Here is a 20,836-nt window from a genome sequence, read left to right on the forward strand (position 1 = left end):
ATGCCCAATTTTCATGAATTTAATATTCTATTTAGAAGATGTGACCCAGGAGAATACAAGACTAGACAATTTAACAAAAGAGAGAAATATGATGTATTCTTCAACTGAGATATTTTATTACATTCAACTCTTATGAAATTGTTGGCCAAAAAAACACTCTTATGAAATTGGAGGGCGCGGGTGTCTTACAACTTATATTTCCTTTTTTACTGTTCAACTAATATATTTATATTTATTCTATAAAAGATGGAACACTGATCAATTTAATTTTTAGAAAAATACTATAGAATCAACCCAAATATTTTAAAAAGGATGTGTCAACTAAATTAAGCGTAAGTTGTGTTGAGATGAATGAACAAGAGCTTGTTTGCATCTGCAATTTATAATATTTTACGTAAATTGAGATAAATTTTTTTTTCATATATTTATCTCATATTTTTATAAATTATGATTAAAAAACTGTTTCAAGCGATTTCAAACAAACCTCATATTGATGTAAATATGAAACAAAATGACTAATTGAGCAATATGCTTACCGCCGAATAAGTTTTGTCTTCGTTGTCAATCACGAAGGGGTGACACGTCAGCTACTTTGTTTCCTCGCAACACAAATTTTGTCTCTGCTACCAAATAATTAAGGCTTCTGCATAGACCATATATAAATAGGTTGGCAGCACAAGCAGGTACGCGCTGCCACATTAATATTAATATTTTTTTTTGACCGGAACATTAATATTAATATTTAGACTCATAATAAATAAACTGTTTTACTTGATCTTCGAATAAACAAACAAACTTTTTTACTTGATCTTCGCATATTTTCATGATATAAAGTTAACCCTATTTATTTAATAGGACAATAATCATTGCACTTGATTCTCCAATATATATTATAAAGACATCCTCTTTTCTTTTTGGATTGTATGAAACAAATATATATAAAAAATTTTATCTTGTAAAGTACAAAAATACTTTCCCCTTAAGCTCTCCCGAACAGACTCATTTCTAAGAAAAATTCCCAAGCAATTTTCGTCTTCTCATCATTTAGTTCTCTAATTAAAGTATGATTGATGTACAATAATATATGAGGGTTATAAGAATTAAGATAATTTTATTTCTTTAAAAATCTAGCATCTTCAAGTTTTCCCCCTAACGAGTAATAAATATCTGAGAAGCTTCATTCTGAGCAAATAAAAGCATCCCATTTATATCTAAGCTGCTGCAACGTGCACAAAACTTGGTACAAAATTGGGCCAGCAGACACATGATCCCCAATGAGAACACTATCTTGAAAAGAATAAGGGGACAAACGTAGTACATGGAAGGCTGTGCCTACAACTACAAGTACAGTTGGATAAGCTCATCACTAACAACGGATGGAGTAAGAACGCCCAAATCAGTGAAAAGCAGTGTCAAGTATTGTGGAGGAGTATAATCCCTCGCAGACCTTTCAACCTCAACCTTGGATGGAATAGGCACACCAAAATCAATGGGGAGTAAGGCAGGGGCCAAATCCTTTTGGTCCAAAGGATAAAGACGAGCAAACTGCAGAGTAAGACATAACAAAACATGAAGACATGGAATATCCATTTCCGGAAAAAAAAAAATGCTATACTTGTGGAGAAGGATCAACGCGTAATGAAATCTTTATTGAGATTTTTGGAAGAAAAGTCGAAGAGTCTCAGCGTGTGGTTCATATATACCTTGTAGCTTTCAGCTGCCACATAAACTGGTTTGTTCATGCTGTGTGCAACCAATGCAATTTGGTAGGTTCCCATCATATTAATTATACCCCCACTCTCGACCACACCATCTGCCCCCACAAATATCATGTCCACCTCGTCCATGGTATATGCTACCGCCGAGTCTATCAGGAGTTTCACGGGGATATTAAGTTTGGCCAGTTCATTAGACAGCCGCAAGCCTGACCGGTCTGGCCTTCCCTCTGCACATTTAGGAAATGAAAGTTTGAAACTTTAGAGCTACAACCATGATTTACAGTTCAAAATGAGTATAATCATGGGAAATTATGGGTAGAAATATAGTTGCACACCGCCCAGTGGCAGGGTCATCAGAATTTAAAATAAACACACGCGCGCGCACAACTCTCCTGCTAGAAGCTTCACAGAGAAGCCAGTACGGAATGTGCTTTTTATAAAACCGCATATCCTCATCCAACTCATCCAAAATTCAGGTTGAGCTATCAAGGTCAATTACTGTAAAATCAATATCAATACACAATAGAATCTATAGTAAAAGCACAGCATTTACAAGCTAAGAATAGTGTAACTCATTCTTCAAATGTCATGCAGATGCATTGCATGAGAAAATTTGTCTATTTTAGAGGACAAGGATCATGAATTAAAATAATTTGACCAGGTGCTCTATTTAAATATCCATTAAATGTCTAGTTAAGAGTTTGAAGGGGGGAAAACCTGTACATAAAACCCGAAACCGTTTCTTATTTTGTGCTGACAATCTAAGAACTTCAAGGACAACTCTGGAATAACCATGAACTAAAATTGTACAGCCATCAAATATAAAATCTTGAGCCAACATTGCAATAACTTTACGAGCCTGCAAAACAAAGTAATTTTTGCAATAATGAGCATGGTTGAGTTCATGAATCTCAAAGCAAACAATTCAATGACTCACCTTGTACGAGATTTCCCCAAACTTTTCAGCACGTTCAATTAATCGTGACTTTGCAGAATTAAAGTCTTCATATTCTAAGGCAGCAGTCCTAGTTACATATCGCATAAACAGATCGCAGCCAGCTGTCAAAGAGATAGAGGTTGTATCCCAGGACTGTACAGCAGATAGAAGTTAAAAATTAATCAGATAATTCAAGAATTCTTGAACATCCGCATGGCTGCACCTATTTCCTACTCTTAACTTCTTTACTCATAGGGTGTTTTAAGCTCTAGATGGATAACTTTTCAGTGCATTAAAACTGTGAAAAGAAGCACCACTCAAAGACTGAGATCGAAATTCATACCAGAAGTAGGCTTAATACCAATAAAAAATAATCACTACTATATTAATATTATTTTTCATCACATACATTATGGAACGAACTGCATTCTCTCTGCTATCAACAACGAGCATCTTCATGCATTGCCTTCTAAAAAAGTAAAGTCCTAGTACCCAAAATCTCTCAAGGATAATGCCATGCATATGTGTCAATTCGATTTCTGAAAGACTTCTTCCCCTTTTTTTAAGTACAAATGGGCAAGCTGGAACAACTTGAAAGTGAGCATGATTGAACCCACAGCGACTTCCCACAAGCACAGGGAACTTAGCGTCACAAGGCCATTGGTGAAAGGCTTCTTACATGGGCTAAGTGATCCCAACAGTTTTCTTACTCAAGTAAGATGATAACTTGAAATTTAACTTTTAGAAAGAAAAATAAAACCATGTGAACTATCAACAGTTACACATTTATGAATGAAGAGCTTATCATCATTATGATCTGTAATAGCCATACTCTAATAACTTATTTCCTCCTTTTGGCCAATCAATTAGACAAGTGACGTAATGTTGAAAAAATGGAAGCAATATATTATTGTTTTTCAGAATAAAATATTCCTCAGAACTTTAAGGCATCATTGTGAGTAGGGAAAGTGGAAGGCTAACTGGGGAAATATTATAGCTGGAAACTAGCCACAATATTTGGACTAAGATAACTCATTCCTTCTGTTTGCTACTTCTGCTTAAGCCTTGGTGACACATCAGAATGTCCAAATATTTTTTATGAAGGCCTTGGTGACACATCAGAATGTCCAAATATTTTTTATGAAGGCCTTGGTGACACATCAGAATGTCCAAATATTTTTTATGAAGCTTTCTACTTATGTAAAGCAACGCAATCTTCTTTCTTCCTCTCTGTTCTGTCCAACTTCAGGCGACAAAAACAGACCAAGGAGAAAAGAAAAGTGTAGCGAGTGATCTGTGAGCCTTGAACTATTGAACTTCTGCCCTGAGCGTTCTTCTTCCTTTCGGTTTTGTTCCAGGCTTCAACTGCTTTAATAGTTTTTTCCCCTACATGTTTACAAAGCCTAAAATACTGACAGCACAAAAAAAAAACTTATGGGATCATTATCCCTTTGGGCTTAGGATCCCGAAATATGGTCATGACTCATAAGTTCCATGTTTTGAGGCACCTTACCAGAGAAGGGTTGGAGTAGAAAAGGTTCATCATAACGAACTAGTGTTTGGTGTGCTTTCATTGAGACAGGCTGAGGCACAAAAGGGTAAGCCTACATTGGATTAAGGTGTGTTGTGTAAGAAACCATTCAGAATTCTGGAGGTTAAGTGGAACTGCGAGGGACGAAATAACTACGGTGGTGCAGGCAGCCGCAAGCTCTCTGCTATTTGGGATACTGGGGGACCTCGCCTAATAAGGATAGCTTCTTTCAACAATCACCTAATGCATCATATTTTGGGACGGCCTCTCCCTTTAGTAATTTACTCAATTCCACTTAAAAGTTCAGCAGATAAAAGAGCTTGCGATTCAATTCATTCCGATACATACACTCACTTCTCAACAAAAATCAACAGAATATACATGATCAAATATCAAATGCTTTGTGTATAAAAACAGCCATATATTTTGGGTATAAAGCCTTAAATCAATAACTGTTTCCTTATAACTGCTCAAAGTTTGTTACTTTGCTTACTTTGAGAGAATCCGAAGCCTTCTTGAGCTCAATTTCCAGCTCCATCATCGTCGTAGCCTTACTTGACCTAATCACAGCCGCCAAGGCACGAATGGCCGCCACGGCTTCGGCCAAATCAGGCTGTTTCCGCCAGTTATTGAACTCATCGATCACGCCAAACGGTTTATCAGTATCCAACCCCCTGACATCACTTCCCGAAGTAGCATTGCCATCTGGATTCTGGTCGATAGCAGCCTGAGCCTGGGCGAGCCAGTCACTGGTGACAACGCCATGGTGCGCCGCCCTAGTCTGATAGTAAGCAGAAATCGTCGGGTTAGGGTTGGGGTTCTGAGGGGCATCGGCCATGGAAGTCCGGGTAGTGCCAGTGCCACCAGGAGGGGAGGTTGAAAATGCGTCGGGTGCCAAAGCGGCGTCGTTTTGCAGCCTGTTGTCGAGAATAAAAGATGCTGATCTATACCACATCTATACGTGGAGGTACGAGCGAGACTAGTCACTTTCTCAGGTAATTTATTCCCCGGAGAGAAAAGGAGGAAAGAGGAAGCAAGTTTGCCGCAAAAGTATTGAAGGAATCTGATGCCTTATGAAATGGAAGATCGGGGTTCTGCAATCGCAAATCACTGTGTTTAAGAAAGAAAGAGAGAGGGAAGATAATGGTGTTAAACCGGGCGATAAGCAACTGTCAAGAAGCGTCTCCCGCAAAAACGACCTCGTTTCCAGTTTTCCCCGTTTCAAGGCTGCTAATAATAATCATGATTATTAAAATTTTTAAAAAAGGAAGGGGTATCAAAGGAGAAAGGACAGGGCTTTGCTATGGCTTAATTGTTTTGCCATGCCGTTGGGTGGATTTGTATTTGTAATGACAAATGCTTATTTTATTTGTGTTGATTGATCTTTAACTGTGATTTTAGGTTTAAATCAGCTCAAAGTTGCTCAGCATAGCAAGTGTTATGTTTAAGGTAACTACTTTTCAATTTATTTTATAAGCATATCTCCGGCTGATTGCAAGGTTAACTGAAATTCCACTGAATGGGTTGTTAGAAAATTAATGTGATTTATATAAACAGTTACTGTGAATTTATATTCTATATCGGATTTTTTTATGCAAATATTGATAATTAATATATATATATCATCAGTTTCTTTTTTTTTTTTGGGTGGGCACACCATACAGGTATCTTTTTATTTGGACAATTTTGTCATTATTTAATACTCCTCCGGTCCTTAATATAAGACCCATTTAACTAATTTGATTAGATTAAGGAAGTTAGATAAATTGGTTAATTATAAGAAAAGTGACACATTTTTCTTAAAACACCATAATCATCTTTCTTAATATCCCATCTCCCTCTTCTATTTGATTATGGTTGAGGGAGTATCCATAGGGGTAATTTAGAGAAAAATGATAAATATGGGAAATGGGTCTTATATTTAGGACCAAAACCAACTCAATAATTGGGTCATATATTAAGAATCGGAGGAATATTAAATATGGGCACTTCTTTTATAGAGGATTTGAATCTTAGATTATCATGTTATGGAAGATTAGTTTCTTCTACTAGACCCAACCCCTGTTGATAGTTTCTTTTTTTGTTCTTTGTAAGAAAAAATTGTAGGTAAGTTGTACTAAAACTTATGACTTTGTGGATTATGAACTACTTTCTTAGTTAATTCTCGTTGGCTTGTGGTTTTAAAAAAGTTTAAAAAAAGGCCGTTAGAAACAGTCTGCTTTCCTTCCTTAGTCCCACTAATGAAGGTTTGTCGGGCTTAGGCCTAGGCTTCTGCATTCACCGAGAACATCTTTTGGGCCCCTGGTTCCTTTGCTTTTTGGGCTTAAATTCTTGGGCTTCAGTCAATTGCTAGAAACAAAAACGTTATGTTTTTTTTCCCCGCTTTTAGTTCTTTCTATTTTCAAGGGAGAAGGGCGAGATCAAAGAGCTCCAAAAAGAAAATGCTTTTTTATTTCAACCCTCTCTATTAGCCTAGAATGAGCATGTGATCATCACATTTGAAATACAAAAGTTATATGGCAATGGTCATGTTTAAAAAAAAAAAAAGATTTATCGTTGTGATTGCTTTCATAAATTAATAATACAAAAATATTATTTTATATTTTTAATTTAAATTAAAAATATCAAAATAATAAAAATTCATATTTAAATTCATATATAGACGATGTACATATGGCTAGAAAAAATTGAAACAAAGGTGATAATGTGGCGGAATAATTGATGATTTTTTTATGGAAGATTTTTCCCTCAAAATAATTATAATATGCTTGATGATTCTCCAGCTGGCATGCTGTAAGAACCACAAGCGATGTCTGATTGATCAATGCCATAAAGAAAGGAAGAAGAAAAAATAAAATAAGAGCGATGAGGTGGGAAGATATATACTTGTACCAGAACAAGTGAACGACCTGAAATTGGTAAGGTTTTTAAGCAAACAATAATAATAATGAAGTCCCTCTCCAAATCACCGACTTCACGAGATTGCGTACTTTCCATTTTCAGCGTCCTCTTCAACCTCCACCTCACAGCATCGGAAAATCGAAGTTGATCACAAAAAAGAAAAAAAGGCCAACAAAAAAAATTGGCAGAAACATACAGCTGGAAATGATTGTTTTTCCTATCCAATAATGCTGTTGCTTCTCTTATACCAACCCAAGGCCAACTGTTGCCTTCTCTGTGGAACTTCCCTACCTGCTTCATTACTTTTTCGTGGTCACCTAAAGGTCTTTGAGTGGAAATAAAATTCCCTTCACATACTTATTTCATATTATCTCCGATTTTAATTATAAGAGTTAGTTGATTAATTTAAAAATATTAAAAAAAATAAATTAAGTTAGTTATTTATAATAAATAGGTGTCATCTTTCCTAAAATATCCTTACTAATCAAGTGTGTTGGCTAGAATCATTATTATTATTAGAAGGACTATTTTGAAAAAAATACATAAATATTAGAGAAAAAGTGGATTGTAATCTTATATTTAGGATTAAAATAGAAATCAAATAAAGTCTTATATTAATGATCAGAGGTAGTATTCTGTAAATTACGATAAAAAAGTTATTACTTAAACCTATTACTTAAGCCATTCTAAACAAGCATTCATCTCCATATTACTAAACGCGTTCAAGAAAGATTTATTTTGAAGATTTTTTAGTTTACACATTTAAAATTAAAAAAGAATGTGTCTACATTTAAATGCTGTACCATTCATCCCAATACTTGATGAAAATAATTTATTAAATTCCAACAATTGGGATCATAGAGCTGAATTGCCATCCGAAAATGATGCCTAAGTATATTGTGAACATTATTATATTTTGACATTTTAGAGATTAATAATTAATTATAAAAAGTAAAAAGAGGAAGTAGGAGATTACTATTTTGAGTTATGCAAGGGGTAAAAGAGAAACCGAGCCTTGTTCCCCAAGTTAGCGACTGTGATGGGGTCCAAAATCAGAAACATCATTTCACAAGGAAGGAAAAACCTTAAAAAGCACTTCTTCTATTGGACACACCCCAAAAAAATTAATTTACTTTAATATATCAATAAATAATTTTTTTAAAAAATGAGGTCGGATCCTTTCCTCGATAATACCGAAGCCGGTTTTCCGAATGTCTGTGGTCAACCCCGGCTGAGTTGAACCGCGGTTTGCGCCGTGCACGCGCTTTTGTTAATTGGATAATGTTGAACGAACGGCGACTTTTCTTCAATCGGTGATTTAAAAAAAAAAAAAAAAGTCCACTTGGCTAATGTTTACACCCCATATAACGGCGCCTCCAGGCTCCAGCTTTGTCACCTCATTTGTGTAATCGTTTATTATTTACTATTTTAATTTAAATATTTCATTCAATAAAATATTTATATTGAATGCTTTATCAACATAATTGGTAATTATTTTGGAGAAATCATGAGTGGTATAATGAGGGATTCTTCTTTCCCTTTTTAAGTATCTTAAAGAAAACAAAAGTGTCAGGTTGATGTTTTAGTTGTAAATGAAAAATATAAATGATGATTTAAAAATATTAATCATCTTGAAGCATGATTAATATTGATATAACAAAAATAATCTTCTTAATTTTAAATTTAAATCTTTCGGATGTGTCATGCAGACACGTTCCCCGGGTCACGATCTGGGTCACATTAAAAAAAAAAGGCGAAAACCATGAAGACTACTAGCTTCGAAAACGACAGGATAAATGAAGACCAAAAATTGTGGCCCGGTTCTCATGATCAAAACTTGTGCCGGGGACAATTTCAGCTTCAGAGGTTTTATAATTCTTAGTCTAAATCTCTATTTGCTTGATTCTTCTGCATATAAATTGAGGACGGATGACTTGGAAGGAAGTGTTTCGAGAACGATCATGATCCAAAATTGAAGTTCACAATGATTTATTCTGAAACGTCTCGTTTCTCGCTCGCTGTTCTGTTCTTTGATTTCACCTGCAGCTTACCCTCTGCCCCCCTGGTTCCTGTGTCTCTGTTTGGGCTTTCTCCTGTACAGGGTCTGTGTTAAGTAGGCGACACCAATATTGCTTTAGGCCCATTTAAACTGAAGAAGGTCTTCTATATCAATTTATCGGGAATCTAATCATCATCCTGTAGGACTCTGCTTGAAGTATCTGTTTGATCACCTGGGCATCAGGAGTGAGTTTGATTGGTAAAGTTCTTGACAAGAATTCTTACGCATTGATGAAGAAGAGATTTCATGCAGATTTGAGCTTTTAACTTATATTCAGTGATTTTGCATCAATCGTTTAATTTGCTGTGGTTTTTCTGATAGCAATAGTCTAGCCGGTGTCTATGTTTTATGGTGTTGATAAATTTGTGATCAGAGTTGGTTGGGCTCAAAGAGGAGTAGGATTTCGTTTACTGAGGTGACTGTTGGTTTTTCAAAGTGTTGAATAGGTGAAGAAGTCTCATTTTGGACCTAGAGTAAGCCAGAAACTGCTCCAACGACACTGGGGATTGTCTGTGGATCTGGAAAATTGAATTTTGGATTCATTGGGATTTCCTTTGAAGTTTTGGTGGCTGTTACTTAATATCTTCGGGATTGAATTCATTCCTTTTCAGTTTCTTGGTTTTGACTGTGGTTGAATCTTACAGCCAAAACATGGCGTCAAAGGAATAGGCAGTAGTAAATGGGCTTGTCATGATGAACAGAGAAGCTGGATTATTTGTCAATGGATGCTCCAGAGAAGACTTTCTCTGAACTTATCAGTATCATCAGGTCTTGGAATCCCTGGAAACCTGAGCCAGATGAGGTGTCAAAGGTTTTTTGGATGCCTGACCAGAGTTGTACGGTGTGTTATCAGTGTGATTCGCCGTTCAACTTAATTAATCGCAGACATCATTGTCGTCTTTGTGGACGCATTTTCTGTGCCAAATGCACAACAAACTCAGTTCCAGCTCCATCTAGTTGCCAAAGGAATACTTGGGAAGAGCAGGAAAAGGTTCGGGTTTGCAATTATTGTTACGAACAATGGGAGCAGGGCACGGTTGCTTCTGAGAAAGAGATTCAGGTTTCTAATCAGGATAACAGTGCTTCACTGTCAACTTCAAGCTCAACCAGCATCAATTCGTTTGGAACTGCTAATAACAGTACAGCCACTTTTTGCTCCATTCCTTATTCCACTGATCCTTATCAACAAACACAGCAGAGTTCTGATCTGATCCTGCATCAATCATCCATGACAGGTGAAGGCATTGACAAGGAATGTTTATCAGCACTGAGAAGGTGCAATGATCATGAAGCAGACTTGGGGAATGCATCACATAAGCAATATGGATTCTCAATGTTACGGTATATTAATCTTTCTTAGGTTCACTGACACAGATAATTTTCATGTGATCACTTATCTTCATCTTTCTCCGCACAGACATACTTCATGTCATTTGTGTTTGCATATATAATTGATCATTCCTTCTGTCCATGAAAAATTCAAAGACAGCTTTATAACTCTGTGTGTGTGTATAATAATTACATATTAGTTGCATAGGCTGGTGACATAAGGATATACTCGTGAGATTGGGTTAGACTTAAGACTCATCAAGGGAGAAAGGATCTGAAGATGTAGATGGAAATCTCTGATAGATTTCTCAGTAATATATCTATTACATGCATTCCTCATCAACATGCAACTTTGTATTTAAGAACTATTCATTCCATGAGAGGTACTGCTTTGGAAAACGAGGAAAACATGCATTAATTTATTTAGATTTTCATGGATTATTTACTTTCGTCTTACCTCAGGACTGATGATGAGGAGGAAGAGTACAGTGTTTACAAATCAGATTCTGAAATGGGGCATTATCCTCATTTGAATGGCTACTATAATCAAGTTGAATTAAATGGAATAAGCAACATGGATGGCTCACAAAACCTGCATTCTGAAGGAGACAATTGCAACAATTCAACACACCAAAGTTTTGATGCACAGGCTTTGGAAGAATACCCAGCTATTGGAAAACATGAAGATGAACATGATATTGGTGATGAAAATGAAGCACCTTCATCTTTTTATGTTTCCGAGGATGTTGGTGTTGAACCTGTAGATTTTGAAAATAATGGGCTTCTCTGGCTCCCTCCGGAGCCAGAAACTGAAGAAGATGATCAAGAAGCTAGTTTATTTTATGATGATGATGATGGTGATGGTGATGGTGATGCAAATGCTGCAGGAGAGTGGGGGTACTTACGTTCTTCAAGTAGTTTTGGAAGTGGAGAGTCTCGCCACAGGGATAGGTTAAGTGAAGAGCACAAGAAAGCCTTGAAGAATGTTGTTGGTGGGCATTTTAGGGCTTTGATAGCTCAGCTGTTACAGGTTGAGAACCTACCTGTTGAAGACAATCACAAAAATAGTTGGTTGGAGATTGTTACATCTCTGTCTTGGGAGGCTGCTTCTCTACTTAAACCAGATACGAGCCAAAGTGGTGGAATGGATCCTGGTGGATATGTGAAAGTGAAATGCATAGCAAGTGGGAGTCCCTGCGAAAGGTAAATGCTCCAATCCATATGATTATTCATGTTTAATGCCATTTGCTGATGTTTCATATCCTTCGAAATCAATTCATAAGCTGGTTGTCATCTGGTGGTGGGTTTCAAGGTATCAAAAGATGGAAACCATCCCAAGGTCCCGTGCATGTAGATAAGCAGGCACCCACTGTTCTTTATCCACAGATTTCTTGTTTCTTGTGTGCTTTCCTTGTGAGTGTCGTTGTAGTTTGGGTTGACTGTAACTCTTCCCTTCTGCCTTTTTTTTTGTGGCCTTTTATTATGTTTTTCACATCATCATTCATGAATGTTGCTATATTTTGAGGGGGAAATGAATCATGGGAGACAGACATAACTTGCAAAATAATAGTCAGGTATCTTGATCAGGTACTAAGAAATTAAAATTGAAAAAATCAGATGACTCAAAACTTATGATCTGTATAGTCTGTGGCTGGATATGCATCTGGCATTGTAAAACACATTGAGGAAGTGTGACGAGATCAAACAGAAACTGTCTATTGAATCTGAAGCCACAAAGTCTTCACTGTTGTGCACTGTCATGTATCTTTCTCTTTCTTTATTTTGCAATGTGGGATTACGTAATTAATAACAACTTCCATGTGCATGGTAATCAAGTTGTTTCTTTCTGTTGCTGAATCCTCACAAAAGACTAACTTGAAATTTAATTTTATCTCTTCCGATTTCAGGGCCTGCTTATTTAAGGTCAAAAAAGTGATTTCAATTAAGCTAAACATGAAACAACCATCACCTTATTAGCTTGAAAAAGATATGTTCTCAGCTTATTATACTTGGATTGGATTTTTAAAATAATCACTTTCGTAGAAGTGCTTTTTTATGTCCTTTATTGTCTAAAGATTTTATGAGATGAGCAAAACAACCATCACTCTTTTAAATAATTTCAAAATCAGTTTTTAAGGTTAAACAAACATGCCCATACTGTTGATCACTGTTTCTTATCTAAGTTATATTATAACTTGTAATAGATTATTAGACTATACCATGGATCAAAAGGAACTTTCACTTGTTTCAGTCTCATTTATCTTTTTACCTTATTGGTTGAATTTTATAATCTTCCAGTGTTGTGATTAAAGGAGTTGTTTGTAAGAAAAATGTGGCTCATCGGCGTATGACATCCAAAGTAGACAGAGCTCGCTTGTTGATCCTTGGAGGAGCTCTTGAGTACCAGCGTGTTACCAACCTTTTATCCAGTGTAGATACACTTTTGCAGCAGGTTGTGATAGTTCACCATTTTTTTAGTTTAGTCTGCCACTTGTTTGGCAGTGCACAGACTGATATATATAGAACTTTACACATATTTGAGTTTATGTTGACGGGTTTTCCCTTGTGTTATCTAGGAAATGGACCATCTCAAGATGGCAGTGGCCAAAATAGCTGCACACGATCCTGATGTACTTCTGGTAGAGAAATCAGTTTCTCGATATGCACAAGAATATCTTCTTGGGAAAAACATATCACTAGTTCTCAATGTCAAGAGGCCGCTTTTGGAGCGTATAGCACGCTGTGCAGGTGCTCAAATAGCGCCTTCAATTGATCATCTCTCTTCACCAAAGTTGGGCTACTGTGAGAAGTTTCATGTGGAAAAGATTCTTGAAGACCATGGTAGTGCTAGTCAGGACAGGAAGAAAACTGTCAAGACATTGATGTTTTTTGAAGGCTGTCCAAAACCATTGGGTTGCACAGTAAGTCCTAAATATGGATAATTGCAATGTGATATTACAAACAAGAGAATTTGTGGAACACCAAACATAACTCAGATCATTCTTGTGTCAATATAGATATAGCTTTCATGCTGTCTGTTTTCTTTTGACCGATTTATGCAATAAAATATCATCTTACCTGTTTTGCTATTGTTTAGATGTCATTTCTTATGGCCCAGCAGTAGTCTGGATTCTTGTAGGAAATGTTCGCTTACATCCTTAATTTCTCCTCTGGCAGATTTTACTAAGAGGGGCCGATAAAGATGAATTGAAGAAGGTAAAGCATGTGGTTCAGTATGGATTTTTTGCTGCTTACCATTTGGCTCTGGAAACCTCTTTTCTTGCTGACGAAGGAGCCTCCCTGCCAGAACTTCCATTGAAAAGTCCAATAACTGTGGCCCTTCCAGATAGTCCTCCATGCATAGATGGGTCCATCTCAACAGTGCCTGGCTTCACCATTTCTGGCCATGGAAAGTCTCAGGAGCCGAGACCTAACACTGAACACCAGAAAGGTGGTAGAGTTGCTGATTTAGCCTCATTGGTCTGCAGAACAGAACCCCTTTTTTCTAGTGACCATTATCAATCAGAGCAAATTGGTTCAAGTATTAGTCACCCAATTGCTTCTTACTCTTCTGCCACTATTTCAGGGAATACAATTTCAGATTGTTATGGCAAAACCCTTCTTTCTTGTAAAGAAAGAAATGAAGTGGATTACAAAATATCTCTAGTGCCTGAAACTTCTGTGATGAGCAACTGCTTTTCAGTCATGGATAATCATACTAATGAAAATGGCTGTACGATTTTGGAGAAACTAGAAAATGATGTAGTATCAGGCACTCCTCAAAATGGCCACAGAGAAGTCTGCAATAGCCAACTAAGTGATTCAGAGCTTCTATCTCCAGAAGATGTTCAGAACCATTCCAAGGGGCAAGGATTCATGAATGAAGAGCCAATACCTCTAAAAGAAGAGTTCTCTTCTTTTTCTGACCATCAAAGCATTTTAGTGTCCGTGTCCTCCCGGTGTGTATGGAAGGGAACTGAATGTGAGAAGTCCCATCTATTTCGAATTAAATATTATGGCAACTTTGATAAACCCTTGGGTCGTTTTCTGCGGGATCATTTATTTGATCAGGTTGGTTTTTAATCAATGAATAATTGTGAATGTCTTTGTTCTTAGATTTAATGCAATCATTCTGAAATGTGATAAACTGCATTGTTACTCAGAGCTATAGATGCAGTTCTTGTGAAATGCCTTCAGAAGCACATGTCCAATGCTATACTCATCGTCAGGGGACCCTCACCATATCAGTTAAAAAAATACCCGAAATTCTGCTACCCGGTGAAAGAGAGGGAAAGATCTGGATGTGGCACCGATGCTTGCGGTGTCCAAGAGTCAATGGTTATCCTCCTGCTACACATAGAATAATAATGTCTGATGCTGCTTGGGGTTTATCATTTGGGAAATTTCTGGAGCTCAGTTTCTCGAACCATGCTGCAGCAAGCAGGGTGGCAAGCTGTGGCCACTCTCTACACAGAGATAGTCTTCGTTTTTATGGGTGATTATCATCTTTTTGCTTTCTCATATATGAAGTATACCAATATCTGGCCCAAGTTAGAGCTTTTTAAACATGTGTAAAGAAAGACTAAGTCTGTGGCTTTTGTGACCAATGTTTAAACTGAAAATATCGCTTTTGGTTAATCCTGATTGAAAGTTTTAATAGATGCAGTCTTTGGTAACCTTTGAGAATTCCGTCTAGGTTTAACACATCTTTATGAAAACAACTCATTCTTGTCTTATTATGGCAATTCAAAAGTAAAATTTTTCTGTAGCTTAAGTGTATTTCAAATGGTGAGATTCATTAGTTCATTAAACTCATACTTTTCATTATCTCTCTGTGATGTGATTTTTTATGTGCAGATTTGGGAATATGGTTGCTTGTTTTCGGTATGCATCAATTGACCTTCATTCTATATACCTTCCCCCACACCAACTGGTTTTTGACAATGGGATTCAGGAGTGGATTCAGAAAGAAACAGATGAGGTTTCAATATTAACTGCCTTACATCTTAAAATTATTTGTGATAGGCGACCTAATTTCTGCTTGTAACAGGTGATTAACCGGGCAGAGCTTTTATTTTCTGAAGTGCTTAATGCTCTTAGTCAAATTGGAGAAAAAAGATCTAGTTCAGTACCTGTTAGTAGTGGCCTTAAAACATCGGAATATAGACGTCAAGTTGCTGAACTCGAAGGGATGTTGCAAAAAGAGAAAGCAGAGTTTGAGGTGAGGCCTCCAGTTATAAATATGTGGATTTGAAATCTTGTCCGGTATCTTGTCCAATGGTGAACTTTATGATCACTTGTTTGTGTAAATGATGGAACCGCGGCAAATGCTCCAGAAATTTATATGAAAGACGCCAGAACTAACAGAATTAAAAAAGCAAAAGAAGCTATCAACCAGTATGGTAAAATACTGTGGCAAAATCACACAATTAATGATAGTTCTGAGCCTTGAAGATGCGAGCAATTTTTCAAGAAAACCATCTCAAAAGTTGTCCTTCCTACCCATAACAGAATTGCCCAACCCATAACAACCTTCTCACAGCCTTATTGCCTACATCATCTGCTTAGTCCTTCTAAAATATTCCCTAGCCACTGGTGCCTTCAGCATATAGAGCAAATTGGAACGGCTTACTCTCTTCTACGAACGAGTTGGTAAAAATATATTAAACTCCTACAGAAAATAAAAGAAAGACGATATATAAAACCTTTTTGGGAATTATAAGTTGTCACATCCCTGGTATCTCTTAATATGTTTCCCTCTGTCATTATTTTCTTGTCCTTTCTTTGGTTGCACATGTTAACTGAAACCTCTTGTCATTTTGGAATTTATCTTACTATGCTGTCCGTATTTTTTGTCATCTACCGTAGCATTTCAAATTTACAGAAGTTTTATTTAATTTTTTTTTAATAACCGGAGCAGTATATAAATACCATATATTTGACAGTCTGTATTTATTCTTCTTTTTTTTTTTTTTTTTGCATTTTCTGTTCTCATAGGAGGAACTTCAAAAATTTTTGAACCACGAAAAGGGAAAGGACCAACCGGGGATTGACATTCTTGAAATCTATCGTTTAAGGAGACAGTTACTTTTCCAGTCTTTTGTGTGGGACCACCGCCTTGACCATGCAGCCAAATTAGTTAATACCAGCAAGCAAAATGGTTCAAGCAGTCCGGTTTCAGAGGACAAGAAGAGGAACATTACTGAAAACCAGATTAATGATGCCCTTATGCCAGAAAGAAGCGACAATGGTAATGACTCTATATTTTTGGGTTTAAAGCCTAATGGTAACCCTGACCTGGGTAGAGCAGTTGATAACAACATTTCCCAATCTGATGCATTTCATGAAGAATTTGATGCTGCCAAAAGTTCTAATTATGAGAGAGAGGGCCAACCTTATCGTTCAATCAGTGATTCTATAAATGCTCAATCAGACCATTCAGACCTTGGCTTAGGAGTTTTCAGAACCCTCTCTGATGGGCAGCTTCTTAGCATGCCCAACATATCAGATACCCTTGACGCAAAATGGACAGGAGAAAACCACTTACCATCTGGATTAACAAATGACATTACTTCTGTTACTCCTGATACAACTGCAGCAGATTCTTTGATTACGAGTAGAAAGAGAGAAGCATCCAGTCTAGAGGATCATGCAGATGACCAGAGGGAGTCTAAAAGTATGTATTGTGCCTCTAAGAGCCTTGATAATGTGGAAGATTCTTTAAGCTGGTTAGCAATTCCCTTTCTAAACTTATACCCTTCATTTGACAAGAACTTTTTAGGCAGTGCACAGAAGTTTGATACTCTGGATGAGCATCCTGTTTATGTATCGTCATCCTTCTGGAAACTGGAACTCCAACGTGGGGCAAGGCTGCTTCTGCCCATTGGTGTTAATGACACTGTAATTCCAGTATATGATGATGAACCCACAAGTATAATATCTTATGCCTTAATGTCACGGGACTATCATGTCCTATTGATTGATGATGAAAAAAGACCAAAAGATGGGGGTGACTCCAAGGCATCATCATATTTTTCTGATTTAAGCAACTTCCAAGCATTTCATCCTGCTGATGATTCAACTTTTCAATTTCTGAGAAGTTTGGCATTAACAGATGACATGAAAACATCCATGCCTGGGTCTCGTAATGCATCCACATTGGATCCTTTGTTATATACGAAGTCCATGCATGTCAAAGTTTCCTTTGGAGAAGATGGTCCCCTTGGTAAAGTGAAACATACAGTGACTTGTTACTATGCCAAGTGGTTTGAAGCCTTAAGAAGGGTTTGTTGCTCTTCAGAGCTGGACTATGTAAGGTCTCTGAGTCGGTGCAAGAAATGGGGAGCTCAAGGAGGAAAGAGCAATGTATTCTTCGCAAAAACTTTGGATGATCGGTTTATCATCAAACAAGTCACAAAAACAGAGCTTGAATCATTTATTAAAATTGCTCCTGAATACTTCAAATACCTTTCTGAATCAATACACTCAGGAAGCCCAACGTGTCTGGCAAAGATTCTTGGGATATACCAGGTGCTTGTCCTTAGAGCCTAAAATTTGAACCTCCTAAATGATTGTCTTTATAGGCTTATTAGTCGAATACTTGCAAGTCTAAGGTTTGAGACGCGACTTTTTTGGGCATCAAGAAGGACAAATTAGAATTAGCCTTGTTAATGACAGTAAAGGGTTAATGGCCTTCTATCTTTTCTAAAGTTTTTTAATAAAAAGTTACATCTCATGTAAGCACACCAATACAGATTATCTTTTCCTTTTCCTTTTCTTGTTTTTTTTTTAAATGCTGCGGATTGGAAGAATATGAATGAATCCTTCATATAGCAGTATGCAACAGAAACGTCATTTACTTGGTCAAAGTTTGAAGGTGATTTTGCTTGTGTAAATTATTAAGACCTAGTAGTAGAGGTTTTTTTATTATACTTATGGTTTAATGACAAGGCCATTATATACATGCATACAAAAACTGCAATTCTCTTGATAATGACCATATGATATTCTTGCTGGTTACCTCTAACAGACCTCAACCAACTTAGAGCTGATTACTATTCTTATATTATCCATTATTTCTTCGTATACGTGTCACTCAGTTTTTGTATTCCATGCCTATGCAGCACCCAGTTTTAGTATTAAGCAGTAGTTATCTCAGAAGTTAGAACCATATAACTCAACTTGTACATCCATGTTTTTTCATCTCTAGGGTAATGGATTTTGTGATAAGATTCTAACTTTGTTTCATTATTCCACACACAATGCTAATATAATGTTTATATTGTTGAAGTTGTAATAGCATTCAAGTTTCTGTACTTCGACATTGACATTTGTTAGCCTTTTTTGCCAAATGCAAACAAGGGATTATTATTGGAAAATGGGAAGGACAATGCTATAAATCATATCTTGAAGTTAATTGTTCATTGGATTGGTGCTAAATAATCCTGAATTTTGCTCCGCTTAACTACATGTGATCCTGATGACTTCATCTACTGTTGGGTTTATCTTGTAAAGGTCAAGTCAAAGCATCCTAAAGGAGGGAAAGAATCGAGGATGGACGTTCTGGTTATGGAGAATCTTCTGTTCAGGAGGAGTGTGACACGGCTCTATGATCTCAAAGGATCTGCCAGGTCTCGCTATAATCCAGATTCTAGCGGGAGTAACAAAGTTCTGCTTGACCAGAACTTGATTGAATCAATGCCAACTTCTCCTATTTTTGTGAGCAACAAGGGTAAACGGGTGTTGGAGAGAGCTGTCTGGAATGACACTGCTTTCCTTGCTGTAAGCATCAAAGCTTCATATCTCTGCTGTTCTTCCCTCTCTTTATTGTCTGTTTTCCTGTGCATGTTGCAAATGATTTTTTATCCCCATTTTTCATGTATATTTTATGTTATTCTGCAGTCAGTTGATGTAATGGATTACTCGTTACTCCTTGGGGTGGATGATGAGAAACATGAATTAGTTCTTGGAATCATAGACTACATGAGACAGTATACCTGGGACAAGCATCTTGAAACATGGGTTAAAGCTTCTGGCATACTGGGAGGATCGAAAAACTCATCTCCAACTGTGATATCACCCAAGCAATATAAGAAAAGGTTCAGGAAGGCAATGACCACTTATTTTCTCATGCTTCCAGACCAGTGGCCTCCTGCACCTAATAACTCCCAGTCTGATGCATATGAAGAGAATACACAACCCAAGAGTTCACCAAAATGATTATTTGATCAGCCTTCTTCCTCTAAATTTTTCTTCCTGTCTGGTAAATTAGATCCCCCATACCATTTTCTCTTCTCTTTTTTCCTTTTTCCCCTTAATTTTCATAGGAATTTTGTTTCTTTCATCTGTAATATTATCAGTGAAAGATTGGTGAATTACTTGTTGGAAGATAAACAAAGAAAAGGCTGTTAGAAAATAAAGGATGCTTGTCTGGGGTGAAATATTTGATGACCTCTGGATGAAACTCTGTACAAAAATTTTAGTCATGTATTTAGTATCACAATTTGTACATCATTTAAATTTGTTTGGACCATCAGTTTACGCTCTTTTCAGATCTCAATTACCAGAACTGCTTAGCTTCCAAGCCTTTAATTGGCAATTATCCTTGTATTAGACGTTGGGGCTGTGTATTTTCCTCAAATAGTTCAATTATGTCAGCAACAATAGCATTACTCTTAATTATTATGATCACATTTCTTCATTATTGATAATTAATATGTATATTACTAAACATATATTCCCATCAAAATTGGGTCACTGTACCCGTGATTAGATAAAAGAAAAGAGGGGGGGGGAATACAGTAGCCGTCCTTCATCTTCTTCACCATGAATCATCTGATTTTTGTAATCGTAAGACATCGATTATTTGGAATATTATAAAGGAGAAAAAAAAAAAAAAAAGCCTCGTAACATTTTCGCAAGGGCTACAAATTCATGAGAAGGCCCTCTGCCTTTGAGCTCAAAACTGGCCTTGAACTCATTTAAGAGAAAGGAGAAGGATAAAAAATCCGGATGGTAGGAATATTGTGGATACGTTAAAGGGCAGCACGAGTACTGCAGGAGGTAGTCTTCTCATTATGCAGATTTTAAATCTTATGAGACTGCACTGGAGCCTAGAGTTGAAGGCTATACCAAGGGAGCAAAGTCAGCTTGCGGATGCACTTGCAAAGGAGGGTCTTTCTAGATCTTCTTTTTTTAATTATTGTCCACCAGATTTACTGGTTTTAGTGGCTAGAGAAAGAGTGGGATCTGATTCCCCCATGACCTGAGTTTATTTGTTTGGGCAATTTTTTGCCCTCTCTTTTACCCCAAAAAAAGAAAAAGAAAATCACATGACACATCCCTGAACAGGAGACCAATTA

At 36.8% G+C, this 20,836-nt stretch overlaps 2 protein-coding genes across 4 annotated transcripts; one reads left to right on the forward strand and one right to left on the reverse strand.

Moving 5' to 3' along the window:
• Window positions 1-1,087: 1,087 nt before the first annotated feature.
• On the reverse strand, window positions 1,088-17,501 carry LOC114751760 (translation initiation factor eIF-2B subunit alpha-like). Its single transcript, XM_028940430.1, has 8 exons — window positions 17,490-17,501; window positions 11,922-11,930; window positions 8,314-8,318; window positions 4,680-5,249; window positions 2,656-2,808; window positions 2,436-2,577; window positions 1,704-1,945; window positions 1,088-1,545 (listed from the first exon to the last, which is right to left on the reverse strand). Exons 4-8 carry the CDS (start codon window positions 5,139-5,141, stop codon window positions 1,339-1,341), a joined length of 1,206 nt encoding a protein of 401 aa, XP_028796263.1. The 5' UTR covers window positions 5,142-5,249; window positions 8,314-8,318; window positions 11,922-11,930; window positions 17,490-17,501; the 3' UTR covers window positions 1,088-1,338.
• LOC114751759 (1-phosphatidylinositol-3-phosphate 5-kinase FAB1B) lies at window positions 8,936-20,028 on the forward strand. Of its 3 annotated transcripts, none has more exons than XM_028940429.1 (12): window positions 8,936-10,487; window positions 10,938-11,678; window positions 12,774-12,927; window positions 13,052-13,396; window positions 13,653-14,546; window positions 14,639-14,970; window positions 15,333-15,456; window positions 15,526-15,696; window positions 16,473-17,151; window positions 17,257-18,005; window positions 18,990-19,256; window positions 19,377-20,028. In XM_028940429.1, exons 1-12 carry the CDS (start codon window positions 9,868-9,870, stop codon window positions 19,692-19,694), a joined length of 5,394 nt encoding a protein of 1,797 aa, XP_028796262.1. In that variant the 5' UTR covers window positions 8,936-9,867; the 3' UTR covers window positions 19,695-20,028. The 3 variants fall into 3 exon arrangements, with proteins under 3 accessions (XP_028796262.1, XP_028796261.1, XP_028796260.1); XM_028940428.1 differs by having other exon boundaries at window positions 8,936-10,285; window positions 10,382-10,487; window positions 16,473-18,005; XM_028940427.1 differs by having other exon boundaries at window positions 16,473-18,005.
• The last annotated feature ends 808 nt before the right edge of the window (window positions 20,029-20,836 follow it).

Source organism: Neltuma alba, unplaced genomic scaffold (genome assembly GCF_004799145.2).
Source record: "Neltuma alba isolate B1F8T4 unplaced genomic scaffold, ASM479914v2 tig00007094_pilon, whole genome shotgun sequence".
NCBI classification, from domain to species: Eukaryota; Viridiplantae; Streptophyta; class Magnoliopsida; order Fabales; family Fabaceae; genus Neltuma; species Neltuma alba.